This window comes from Neopelma chrysocephalum, unplaced genomic scaffold, assembly GCF_003984885.1.
Source record: "Neopelma chrysocephalum unplaced genomic scaffold, ASM398488v2 Primary Assembly neopelma1_71, whole genome shotgun sequence".
NCBI lineage: Eukaryota > Metazoa > Chordata > Aves > Passeriformes > Pipridae > Neopelma > Neopelma chrysocephalum.
The window spans coordinates 6616708-6627868 of record NW_020897731.1 but is presented as its reverse complement, the minus strand read 5'-3'; the positions used below and the strand labels follow the sequence as shown (position 1 = coordinate 6627868).

The 11161-nt window shown below is 41.9% G+C and overlaps 1 protein-coding gene and 1 long non-coding RNA gene across 5 annotated transcripts in view; both read left to right on the top strand.

Moving 5' to 3' along the window:
• Nucleotides 1-3006: 3006 nt before the first annotated feature.
• TAPT1 (transmembrane anterior posterior transformation 1) overlaps nt 3007-11161 on the top strand; it is a 50823-nt gene continuing 42668 nt past the window's right edge. For 2 of the 4 annotated variants that reach the window (XM_027686364.1, XM_027686362.1), the window contains exons 1-2: nt 3007-3254; nt 7773-7903. In XM_027686364.1, coding sequence (XP_027542165.1) covers nt 3044-3254; nt 7773-7903 — 342 coding nt within the window. In that variant the 5' untranslated portion in view covers nt 3007-3043. Of the gene's footprint in view, nt 3255-7772; nt 7909-11161 lie in introns of those variants that run through there. The other 2 variants (XM_027686365.1, XM_027686366.1) reach the window with 1 other exon arrangement.
• LOC113969130 lies at nt 7915-10944 on the top strand. Its single transcript, XR_003534765.1, has 2 exons — nt 7915-9562; nt 9888-10944. It is a non-coding gene; the product is annotated as an uncharacterized LOC113969130 (long non-coding RNA).

The window sequence follows — 11161 nt, the reverse complement described above, 5'->3', positions numbered from 1 at the left end:
CACAATTTGCATCTCATATGAGATTTAATTTTGTTGACAGATTTTTTTCCATGTTTGTATTACTCTCTAAAAAGATCTTACTTAACCTCCTTTTTAGCACACATCACTGATACACCATCTCTGTTAAGAGGGGATTATCTGAGTTGGTGGGAGCAGATGACACAGACGGCAAGGTCTGAAAAGACAACAAAGTTCTGCCACAAAAAGCACTATGAAAACAATTTTTATCCATTTTCTGAATCTTCTTCTTAATGACCTTTTGTTGGGTCTTATAGGGGAAAAAGATCCATTACAAAAAAAAAAGAAGGAGTTTTAAACCAAGTAAAATGTTCTTCAGAAAAAGACCATCCTCACTAGGAGAGAAAGTAGTTGTAGCAATGAGTACTCAGGGACTAAAGCACAGCTGAGCTGGACACTATAAAATTTTAACACTTAAAAGTGCCTGAAAAAATTTCCTCATATCAAATGAGCAAAAATCCCTCTGTGATGATTATATATAATATACTTTAAAGGTAGATAAACATTAATCTATATGTATAGAAAATTTAAGGCAAAAAAATAAAGTAGCTTGTGCAAAGCCCCGAAGACCAGTCGTGCTGACACTTCTAATAAAATTCAAGTAGCCTTTACTTCCCGGACTGTATTTACTATACTAATAATTTTTGCTGTTCTATGAATGAAACTGGTTTTTTTCCTGCAGACAGTCATTATTTTGAAACAATCTTCCCTTTCCTCTCCACCTGCTAATTATCTCTTGGGGAAAAAAGGGGAACTGCAGCTGTGGGAACATAGACAGGACGGTGTCTTGCTCTAAAAAATCGCTTCAGGAAAAAGACTGGTGAATGGTTATGGAACTGTAAAGCAGATTCTGACCCACTGCAGAGTCACTCCACAGCATGTCTCATAGCAGATAAGCTATGGAAAGCAAAAAAGTACTGCTTTTTGTGCCCAAACAGCAGATGGTCCCAGATAACTCCCAACCGCAGGTATCATAATGAACCACTACTTCCTATATGAACACTGCTAACATTCATCACCAAACAACTTCTCCCCCCTAGTTCAAGGACTCAAATACCTAAAAACTGGATTTTGCTGCAGTTGGATTACACTTCTGGAAGTGGCCACTGTGCCAAAATATCATTGAAATACATACATACTTGCATGTGAAAAAGAATATATCATAAATTCAGCCAATGATGGTTATAAACTGTACATAAATACAGAATAAAGCATACAGAAACTTGAGGATAGCTGCTCAATGTGGTTTTGAAGTGCCAAAGGGATGAGTGAATTCTTAGCTGAACCATATTGCAGTCATACTATTATCGTGCCTTCAGCTGAACTACTTCAAGCACAAAACTGGAAGATGTTGTAAACTAAGCAAGGTTATCTTGGGTCAACCCCTGAACAGAAAATGTATGTGCTGTCACAAGTGATGCTGGCAACTCATTAGATAGCTTCTCAGTGTGCCTGGTTGTTAGATGATGTTTGATGCTGCAAGGACCTTCTTTTTGGTAAGAATCATAACAAGGCTGTGGCAATTTGTTGTCCTTAAATATCATGAAGTCATCTTATGGATGGATAGAAGCTTTATACAGAGTTGGAAGGAGAGAAGCAGAATGTCTCCCAGTTTGTCATATAACTTTGCACAGACTGCAGCAGCTTTCAACTGAGGTAATTTGTCGGCTATTTTTGGAGCTCTTTGTTCTGCATCCTATTTTTCCAACTGCCTTTTACATCTACAGAGAAAAGATGAAAGTCCAAACTGATAATGTGTAGTAGTTATCACTAGTAGCTCCCTATATGATTCTCTTATTACACAGTAAGAGTGCCTGTAAAAAGTGCTCTACTGCCCAAAAATACAAGATTTAGATTAATCCTACCAGATTTGGGGCATTTAGGACCACTAAAGGCAATGGAAATGGGAACCTCTAGTCTATCCAAAGCCTGGAATGCTCTTTGGGACAACTTTGTAACTTAAGAGTTATAAAGGAAAACTACTATGGCCTTGCAAAGAAAGAATAAAGCATTCTTTGTTTTCCCAGGGTGAGTGGCTAAATATTAAGCTGACTGCATCTGGCCTGTGAGTGTCTGATAAGAACACAAGAACTGAACGTGAAGGAGATCTTGTACTTGAAATTCAGGCCAGGTATTTTGTCCTCGTGCCCATGTGAATTGCCCTGCAAACGAGTGCTTCACTGTTACGTTGAAGCTGTCTTATATTCATGTTTGCTTGTGTATTAATTATAAGCGGTTTGCTGCAGGAACAGTTAGTTTTCATTAGTATGGTCTGTGGCAAGCCTCATCACCGCTAGTACCACGCTGCCAGCAGCGAACAGCATTTCCAGCCTCAGCACTTCAGGAACCGCATGCTTTCAGACCCTGGTTTTCGGGCTGGTGGGGCTCCGTGACCTTCGCGGGCTCCTCAAGCCCTGCAGGCGCTGGTGAGCTCCATGTGGGCCGGGCGGCTCCAGCCGCTCCCCGTGGGCTCGGCAGCCGCGGCTCCTCCCGGCGCCGTCCCAGCCGGGGCAGCGCGCGGCTGTGACCTCAAGAGCCCTGTCCAGGCCAACCCGTGTCCTGCAGTTCATCGGAACCCTGTTGGCTTTAGAGTTAATAATTCACCGCCTGCTTTCCATTTTTTGAACAAGGTCTTTTATTTGCATGGCTCAAGGTGGATTCATCACGTTGGTTCCAGCTGCTTTGAACTGCTGTCCCCCAGCCCCATGTGTTGGGAGTGTGTGTTAAACCATGACCATCACACCCAGTTTACGAACAAAGGCTAGAGCTGTCCCCCAACGCAAATAGCGTTATTTGTGCCCTGCAGGATCCACAAAACCACAGGGAGTCTCACAGAGGGAGGCGGGAGGAGGAGCCCCCGGCCTGTGAAGGGTTAACAGCGGCACAAGATGGCGGCGCGACGGTCCCGCCCCCGCCCCCCGCGCGCGGGGCAGCGGCGCGCGGCCGGTCCCGCGGCTGTCGCGCGGTGATGAGTCAGCGGCAGGCGCGCGGCGCGGGGGCGGCGGGCGCGCAGCGGGTGGCGAACATGGCCGGCGTGGCCGACGCCGCCACCGCGCCCGGCACTGCCGGGGACGGGCGGCAGGACGGCGGCCGCGGAGAGCCCAAAACTCTCTGGGGCAGCAGCGACCCGCGCCCGCCCGCCGCCGGCCCGGGGCAGCCGTCTCCGCAGCAGCGAACCGAGACGTTGGGCTTCTACGAGAGCGACCGGGGCAGGAGGAAGAAGCGGAGCCTGTCGGGTGAGGGGCGGTGGCGCGGGGAGCGGCCTGCGGGCGGCAGCGCGGGGCCCCGGGCGGCGGTGGCTCTCACGGGGGACCGGGGTGGCCGAGGTGGTGTTGCCCGGCGCGGGTGGCCGGTGCTGGCTTTTCACAGCGCCGCCCGAGGGGCCGGGGTCGGTGCCAGGGTGGTGCCTGAGGGCGCCGCCGCCGCCTGTGCGAACTTGGGCGAGCGACTTCAGAAAGTGCACCGGGACCGGTGCGGCGGGCGGCTCGTGGGGAGCTTTCTCTCAGCCCCTGCCCGTAGGTTCGGCCCACGAACTCGCCCGGTGCGGAGAAGCCTCTCGGCGTGGCCGGTGTGTCCCTGGCGTGTTGGGGAAGGGGAGCGCGGGCGGTGGGGTCCCCGTGCCCTGTCACGCAGCTTATCAAATGGTGATGGGCAGGAGGTTTGTGAGCAGCACCGGCATCACCCCTGGAGTGTGTTGTGCCCTGGAGCTGGAACTCGGGCTGTGAGGTTCGGTCCTGCCCGGCGGCGTGTGTGACAGGAGCGGAGAGCCGGGGCCGGGAGGCTGCGGGCTCGCTCAACTTTCTTGGTGAAGTACGACAAACGCTTCATCGTCCTGCCAGTTCTTGTTGCATTCACACAGCTGTGAGCACAGTGGTCTTTGCCTCTATTACTGACAGTAGCGGTGCTGTTGGAGCTTTGAACTTGTACGCAGATTGTTAGAAGTCTTTTAAACTAAGTGTAGTTTACTAACTGTGGATTTATAGGGGGGGAAAAAGGGAAAAGGTCATTGCTTTTGCTATCAATCTACAGCTATATTTACATTCACACTTGAACTGGTTATTTCAGGTATCTACCAAGTAATTTTTTTAAAATAGTCCTGCTATTCTTGTAAAAATTGGCGGTTGGTATCAGGGTGGATTTAGTGTTGGTAAGGTTATAAATAACTTTATTAGCACCATATTCTTAATTGATTGGCTTGCTAAAAATCTGGAAAGTGCTTGAAGTGTTCAACTTTGTGGGCTTTCTCCCTCAATGTTGCTTGAGTGTGATAACACAGGTTTTAGCAAATGCAAAATAAAAGAAAAGAATTAGGATTTATTAAAATAATTTAACAATTGAACACTTTCCTTCTGAGTTTGATGGGTGTTGTGTTTGTTTCTGATGTGTTATGTCATAAGACGTGCAGCATCATTGACTGCAGTTCTGTGGTGTTGACGAACACTACAGAATGTAATGGTGATGTAATTTCCATAGTTAGAAAAGAATTGGCTTGATTGTAGTAATATGAATTGCCTTGAAGTGAAAAAAGAATGATCAAGATACATACTGCTGTGCCTGACAGACAGCTGAATAACTTTATAAAGGAACTATTATTGAAGGCAATGAAAAATACCTATGTTCCACCAATAGATTTGAAATTTAAAAATAGTTAGAAATCGTTGGTGCTCTCTGACTTTTCAGGGCAAGAAAATGTAAGGAGAATAGGCTTCTTGATAGAGCAACTCAAAATCTTAACTCACCTAAGGGTAGCAATACGTTACGTAATAGAAGTAGGGTTTTCTTCATGGTGATGAAGCAGGACTAGTACTGTAAAAAGAAGTTGTTTAGAGAAGAAGGAAGTGCTTTTTAAAATATGTGTTTTCTTCATTGATTAATTGGTGTGTTTGTGGAAGAAGTGTCTATTTAGGATTGACGGGAGTGAAGTGAGTGCCTGGAATTGTTGCATTTGGGATTAAAGTTATGATTATATAATAAAAACTTATTGAAGCGCAGTGCATTTCATGCTTGCACAACTTTTCCTCTGCATTTCTGGTTAATGGTTATCCTTTGTGTAGCTATGCATTGAAATATAACTTAGGTAAATCATTATCTTCTTACCTTGAAGAAATTTGTGGCCTTTTATGTTTTCAAAGCTGCTTATGCTTTCCTCTCTTGAGGTGAGGAGATAAATCAGCGTACTATAAGCATCTGCTATCTGAACAGATTAAACTTGGGCCGCAGTCTAAAATTTTCTGACTGCAAAAGAGGGAAATTTGAAGTAGGGAAGGAATTTGAAGTAGGAGTTAGAGTGTTTACTTTTAAAAGCAAATGTTGCCTGATGCTTTGATAGCAGAATTAAGCGGTTTTTCAAATGATTTATTGCTTTGTCCTGCCTTGGTATCTCATGCTGTTCTTTTGGTTACTGTGTTTTTCCTACAGGGTCAGCCACTAATCTTTTTCACAGCTGGCACAGGGCTAGGGCTGATGCTGGGCAGCAATGAGTGCCCAGAAAGGAGGTGGCTGAGTGACTGTGTTCCAGTGCATCCCCTGTCACTGGGGAGATTATTTTGCAATCACAGTCTGGAGCTTGTGTATTGATCAACCTCAGTCATGAGGATGACTATCGCTTAATATCCGGGGCATGAAAGTGTAGCCAGGTGATGAAAACTTAAAATCATTTGGTTTTCAGCAATAGGCCTATGAAATAGTTTGTGTGAGGTAAGAAGGAGTGGGAACAAATAGCTCATTAGGTAAAATCATTGTTATCTCAAGTTGACAGGGACCCATAAGTTACTCTGTGGTGGTTGCCCATATGCATGTATTTATTGTGCAGGAAACTTCAGTTGCTTGAGGTTGCATTATCTTTAAGTTAGAGAAGGTCAGTTATCTTAGGGGGAAGAAAATACACCTAGGCAGTTAACAGAGCGGTTACTCAGTGTGTTTACACCTAAAGTTATCTCTTTGCTTTCATGTTTCTAAAAAAATTACAAGTAATAGTGCTCACAAGAGATCTGAACAGTGATTTAGTGGTATGAATTTCTGCTTTATTTCACAGAATGAACTTTGATTGAAACTTTACATGTAAATATTATTTACTACTCATTAAACTACATGTTTGTTTGTTTGTTTTAAAATAAAGGATTTTAAGGCTTAGAGTGGTTTTGGCCTGCCTAGCAGAAGTGGATCAGTAATGTATAAATCATCAAAATCACTATCCAAACGAGCTCATCCAGGGGAAAAACAATTCAGTTCACTTTGTTTAAAGGAAATCATGATTTATTAACAATACATAATTAACCTGCGCTTACTGAGTTATATAGCTGTGATCAGTATAGGCAATATGATAAATCACAATACCGGGCACGCAAAAAACATTAATACACCACCACAAACTTCAAGGTGCTTGTTTGTAATCCCCCCAAGTTCTAATCACACTCAATACGTAAGTGTGCATGTCCCCCCAAGGCAGTGTAGGTTATAAGCACACCTTGTCTCTTCTGCTTCTTGTATACTTCCGTTTCAGCTGATTCCTTCTCTGCTTTGAAACACTTCATAATTTTCTGGCTACTGTTTATGTTAATGGTCTTCATCTTCAATGTGGTGACTGTTGAGAAGGCATTGCCTCAGATAGTTTTGGGTCAACTTTTCATACATAGTGTCCATACTTGCATTCCTCTGTTACCAGCTGTTACCTAGGCAGTTTTACTATTACTGTTATACAGCCTCTTCATCCTGAGAGAAATGTGGAGCATTCTACCATGCAAGGTCCCTTCTACCTCTAATAGTCACTAAGAATTTGGCTAAAATCTGAGTTTACTGTTTGTGAACATGTGCTTGTGTCATGGTAGACGCTCTGTAGCTTTTCACCTGTTTGTTTAGATCAGTCGTTTACATCTTTTCAAGGTTGTGTGAACACTGAGAGTTTCTATTTTTAAATACCAATAACCAGAGATGCTGAACTTCATTGTAGTGTTCTGTCACTTCTTAAGTGTTACAAGGAGGTGGTGATGTCAGACCTCGTCAGTGAGTGTTGAAGCTTAAGCTCAACCTCTTTGTGCTGACAGCCTGAATTTCATAATTATGATTTCATATGTTTTTCATAATTTCATATGTTAATAATTTTGCAAGACTACTCTGTGCAAAGTCTTTTTTTAGAAGCCATTTGAGTTGGCTAAACATAGGTCGGACAGCCTTCAGCTTGTTTACATATAGGCATTAAAACACAGAAAACTTGTGCATGCCTGATGGCTTTTTGATTGTGAAAGACTTTGTTCTGATCTCGAAATGTTCAGTGTGCTTGTACTGTTTGTGTACTGAATGACTTGGGATCATGTGTCCATGAACATTTTGATCTTACAGAAAGTTTTTCTTTGTAATAAAAAAAAGGTTGCTAATGTTGCTGAGAGTGAAAATAGCTTTTAAGAAGTCAAAAATGGAGCTTAGTAAATTTAGGAGGACTGTCAATAAATTAAGTTTATTGCATTCAGTGTAGCAGCTTTGAGTAATGTTTTGGGTTATCTGATGGAAAGGGTTGCCTGGGAAAAGTAGCTTGTATTGTTTGTTGGGAGGCAACAGGGTAATGAAGGGGAGAGCAAAGGACTTGGTTCTCATACAACTCCTTCAGTACAGTTATTTAACCATCAGCAGAAACCTTCTGGGTTAGAGGCCTTGTAAATGAAACATGTAGCAAGAGACAAGTAACAAAAGCACAGCAGCTTCTCACCCTTTGGAGATCATGCCTGAAGTGTCTTCTGCTTCTGTGTGTTTCTGAATAGATCTTTCATTGCTGAGATTCATCAGTGCTGAGCTAACAAGAGGTTACTTCCTTGAACACAATGAAGCAAAATACACAGAGCGGAGAGAGAGAGTGTACACGTGCATGCGGATACCAAAAGAACTGGAGAAGGTGAAGTATGTTTAATATTTGATTCAATTTAGAGATGAAATCTGTTGCATTAAAGTATTTAAGGAAATATGTGTTTTTAAAACATCTTTGCTACTAAAAAAAAGATGTAAATATCAATAATGGTTATTTTTCAGTGTTACTAACTTAAATGTTTTTATTTCGGGGGCTTTTTGGCCTATGTTTGCTCGTTACTGCTTACAGCTCAGCTTATTAGCAGGGACAGACAAGTCCAGATGATGACAAATTAATTCAAATATAAAGATGTCACTGATCCTTAAAGGAATAGTCAATTAAAAGAAAACATTTTGTAGCAAAATGTAATTTTGCATTAAAAAATTGTACAGTTTTTTTTTCAAGTCTTTAATGCTTTGAGGATGGGAAGATTTCAGTCTTATAAAAATGTGGTGATGGATGAGTTTATCTAAGGTTTTTGACATAATTTTCGTAGTCTTCTGTTTTGCTTCCTGCTACTGTTTACCACATCTTCCCTCTCTATCCCAGTGCTGTGACCCTTCCTGAGGGATTCCAGCCACCTCCTTTATATCAGCTTAGATGTCATTCTGGCCCTGCAGTGAGCCAATTCCAGTGGTGTAAGGTAGAGGAGAGTTTTATTTTGGCATAACCATGTTGATTTGGGAGGCAGCAGCAGCAGTATGCTCAAGGATAATGAGTAAGGCAACACTGGTAATAAGGTTTGGCTAGGCTGCAGTGTAATGATAACATTAAAATTAAGATTGCTAAAATTTCCAGAATCTCTGTGGACGAAGTTACAAATAGAACTAAATCAATTTAACTTACATTGAAGGAAGAGGCTTATTTCACTCTTCCTCCCACTTCAGTCTCCTGCTTTATGCATGCTGCCTGCTTTGCATGAGCTTGTTGGACTGTTCCAAGAGTTAAATCAGCTCATAATTCAGCAGTGAATGCTTCACTTTTCTTGCTCTGTTTATTCTGTGCTAGGATATTGAGCTGATTTGCTCAGCCAGTATTCTTGAGAGTCCAGAGCCTACAGAAGGGGACCTCTGTAGCTTTGTTTAGGGGTAGAAAGTGCAGTGGAGGAAGGAGGGAGAGTAGGATTCCCTTTGTCAGTAGTACTCTGGTTCCTCCTTCAGTATCACTAAATTCATCCCTGGACCACGGTAAGGCCTGGTTTTAGAAAGCTAAATTCCCAGTCAATTACTGCAGAAAATCACAGAATGAATGAGATTAGGATGGACATCTGAGATGATGTAATCCATGCCCTTACTTAAAGCTGTGTCACCTACGACAAACAGGTTGCTGGGGAACAGAGGCAGATGGGCTTTGAACCTCTCTGGGGTTGGTGTCTTCATGTCCTCACTACTTACCCATTCCAGTTTATGGTAGAATATTCCACCCATGGTAGAGGCTCAGTTGAACAATACAGCAGTTCGACATCATCTCCACTGTAATTATATAGACTTACATGCTGTCTCCAAGGCACAGAAATTATTCTGAAGGATCATCACCTCAGATTTCCAATAAAACTTTCAGTGTGTAGGAACAAGTAATGACCAGCAGTCTTTTTATACATAAGATTGATGCTGTAGTAAAATTGATTTACTATGCAAACCCCATCAAACTTCAGTCTGTACTTTGAATATGAAATATTATGAAACTGATGAGACCCCTGGTGGCCTAGTGGTTAGCGTGCAGGACTTTCACTGCTGCGACCACGGGTTCAAATCCCGGTCTCCTGGCCTGATGGAGGTCGTTAGCCCTGTGTGGCCATCCATCTATGAGAAGGACACTCTAAACAAACCTACGTCCTGAGGACCTCACTGCCATTGTCCAAGCTTGCTTGGCCCCGGCAGATGAACCTTAGGATTAAAGGGTGGGCTCAGTTCAGCGCAGGCTGTGTCTCACCTAAAAAATCCATTGCGCAGGCTGGAAAGGTAAAAGACCTTTCCCCAAATCTTCGTTCGCGAAGATGGGCCATTATTATTATTATTATTATGAAACTGAGTAATAAACAGATTTAAAAAGTGATAATTATCTTCTTAAAGGGAGATTATGAAACAAATTTGTTAGTTCTTTGCATTGGCTTAGTCCGGGTTAGTACTCATACTAGCTATGTCAAATTGAATCTTACTCATTAAAAAAAATACGATGATGAGCATCTAGAAAGAAAGCTAAATAGCGTACAGATCATCACCTGTTGCAGGAATTGCTTGCCTATGTGATACAAAAATCTGTTTACTTGAAATAAGGCATGTTAAACACTAGAAAAGGAACAGAAGAATTTTCTTAATGGCTTTTTCTACCTAGTAGTATAATTACAGAATAAGAATGAAAATTATAATCAGATAGTGAGAATAAATTGGAGTAAATTTATCAAAGCCTAATATTGGGAGATATTATTTAACATGCACTTATTACATTCCCATCGTTTAGAGTGGGGTGTGATGTTAAAAGGGCAGTATTATTGTATTTGTTGTTCTGACTACCCTTTTTCTTTGGGGAAACTAGATAATTTACAATATAAGTGCTACTTCCACTCAAGCTTTTTGTGCAATTTCAGTGGAAACTTTTCCTTGTAGTAGGGTATTTATACTAAATGAAAAGGTGATCTCTCTTCCTGCCATCTTAAGGGAAGACTTGTTAGTTGATCTCAAAATTAAACTGTGCTCTTTTTCTAAGTTATAGTTATGATGATGGAAAAGCTCTGTAAGCTTTTCTGTTACTTCCTCAGTATCTGGAATGTAGCAGCAAAAATAATGTTTACAGAAAGGATTGGAAGGTTCAGTACTGATTATATTTAAATGGGTGCATGTAAATGTGCAAGTGCATTGTAGTAAAAAAATTAGGAAGAAGAGGACATTAAACAACAATTGCAAATATTAACACAAGCTTACAGAACGTGAAAAACCGTCATTACACTTAGGCAGAGAAGAAGTCTGTCTAAATCTAAGAGAAAATGCAGTGTTGTTTTTGAGATTATAAAAATGTCCTGAAAGAACAGAGAGGCAAAATGACAGGCTATCTTTTTGTTTTGCTTGGGTTAAGGAGTTAAAAAAAAAAAAGGTAAGTGTTCAGCTCTGGTCATCCCCAGTGCTTGAAAATTCAGCACCTGGTTTAAAAGTTAGCAAAGAAATAGGTTGCTTAATAGCATATTAATGCACTGCATACATTTATCCACCATTCATGTAACACTGCTCCTGATAACTTTAAATGATAACTCTCTGCTGAAATTTTAGAATATGGTATTAGAGGCAAATGAGTGAATGTCAGGGAAGAGAC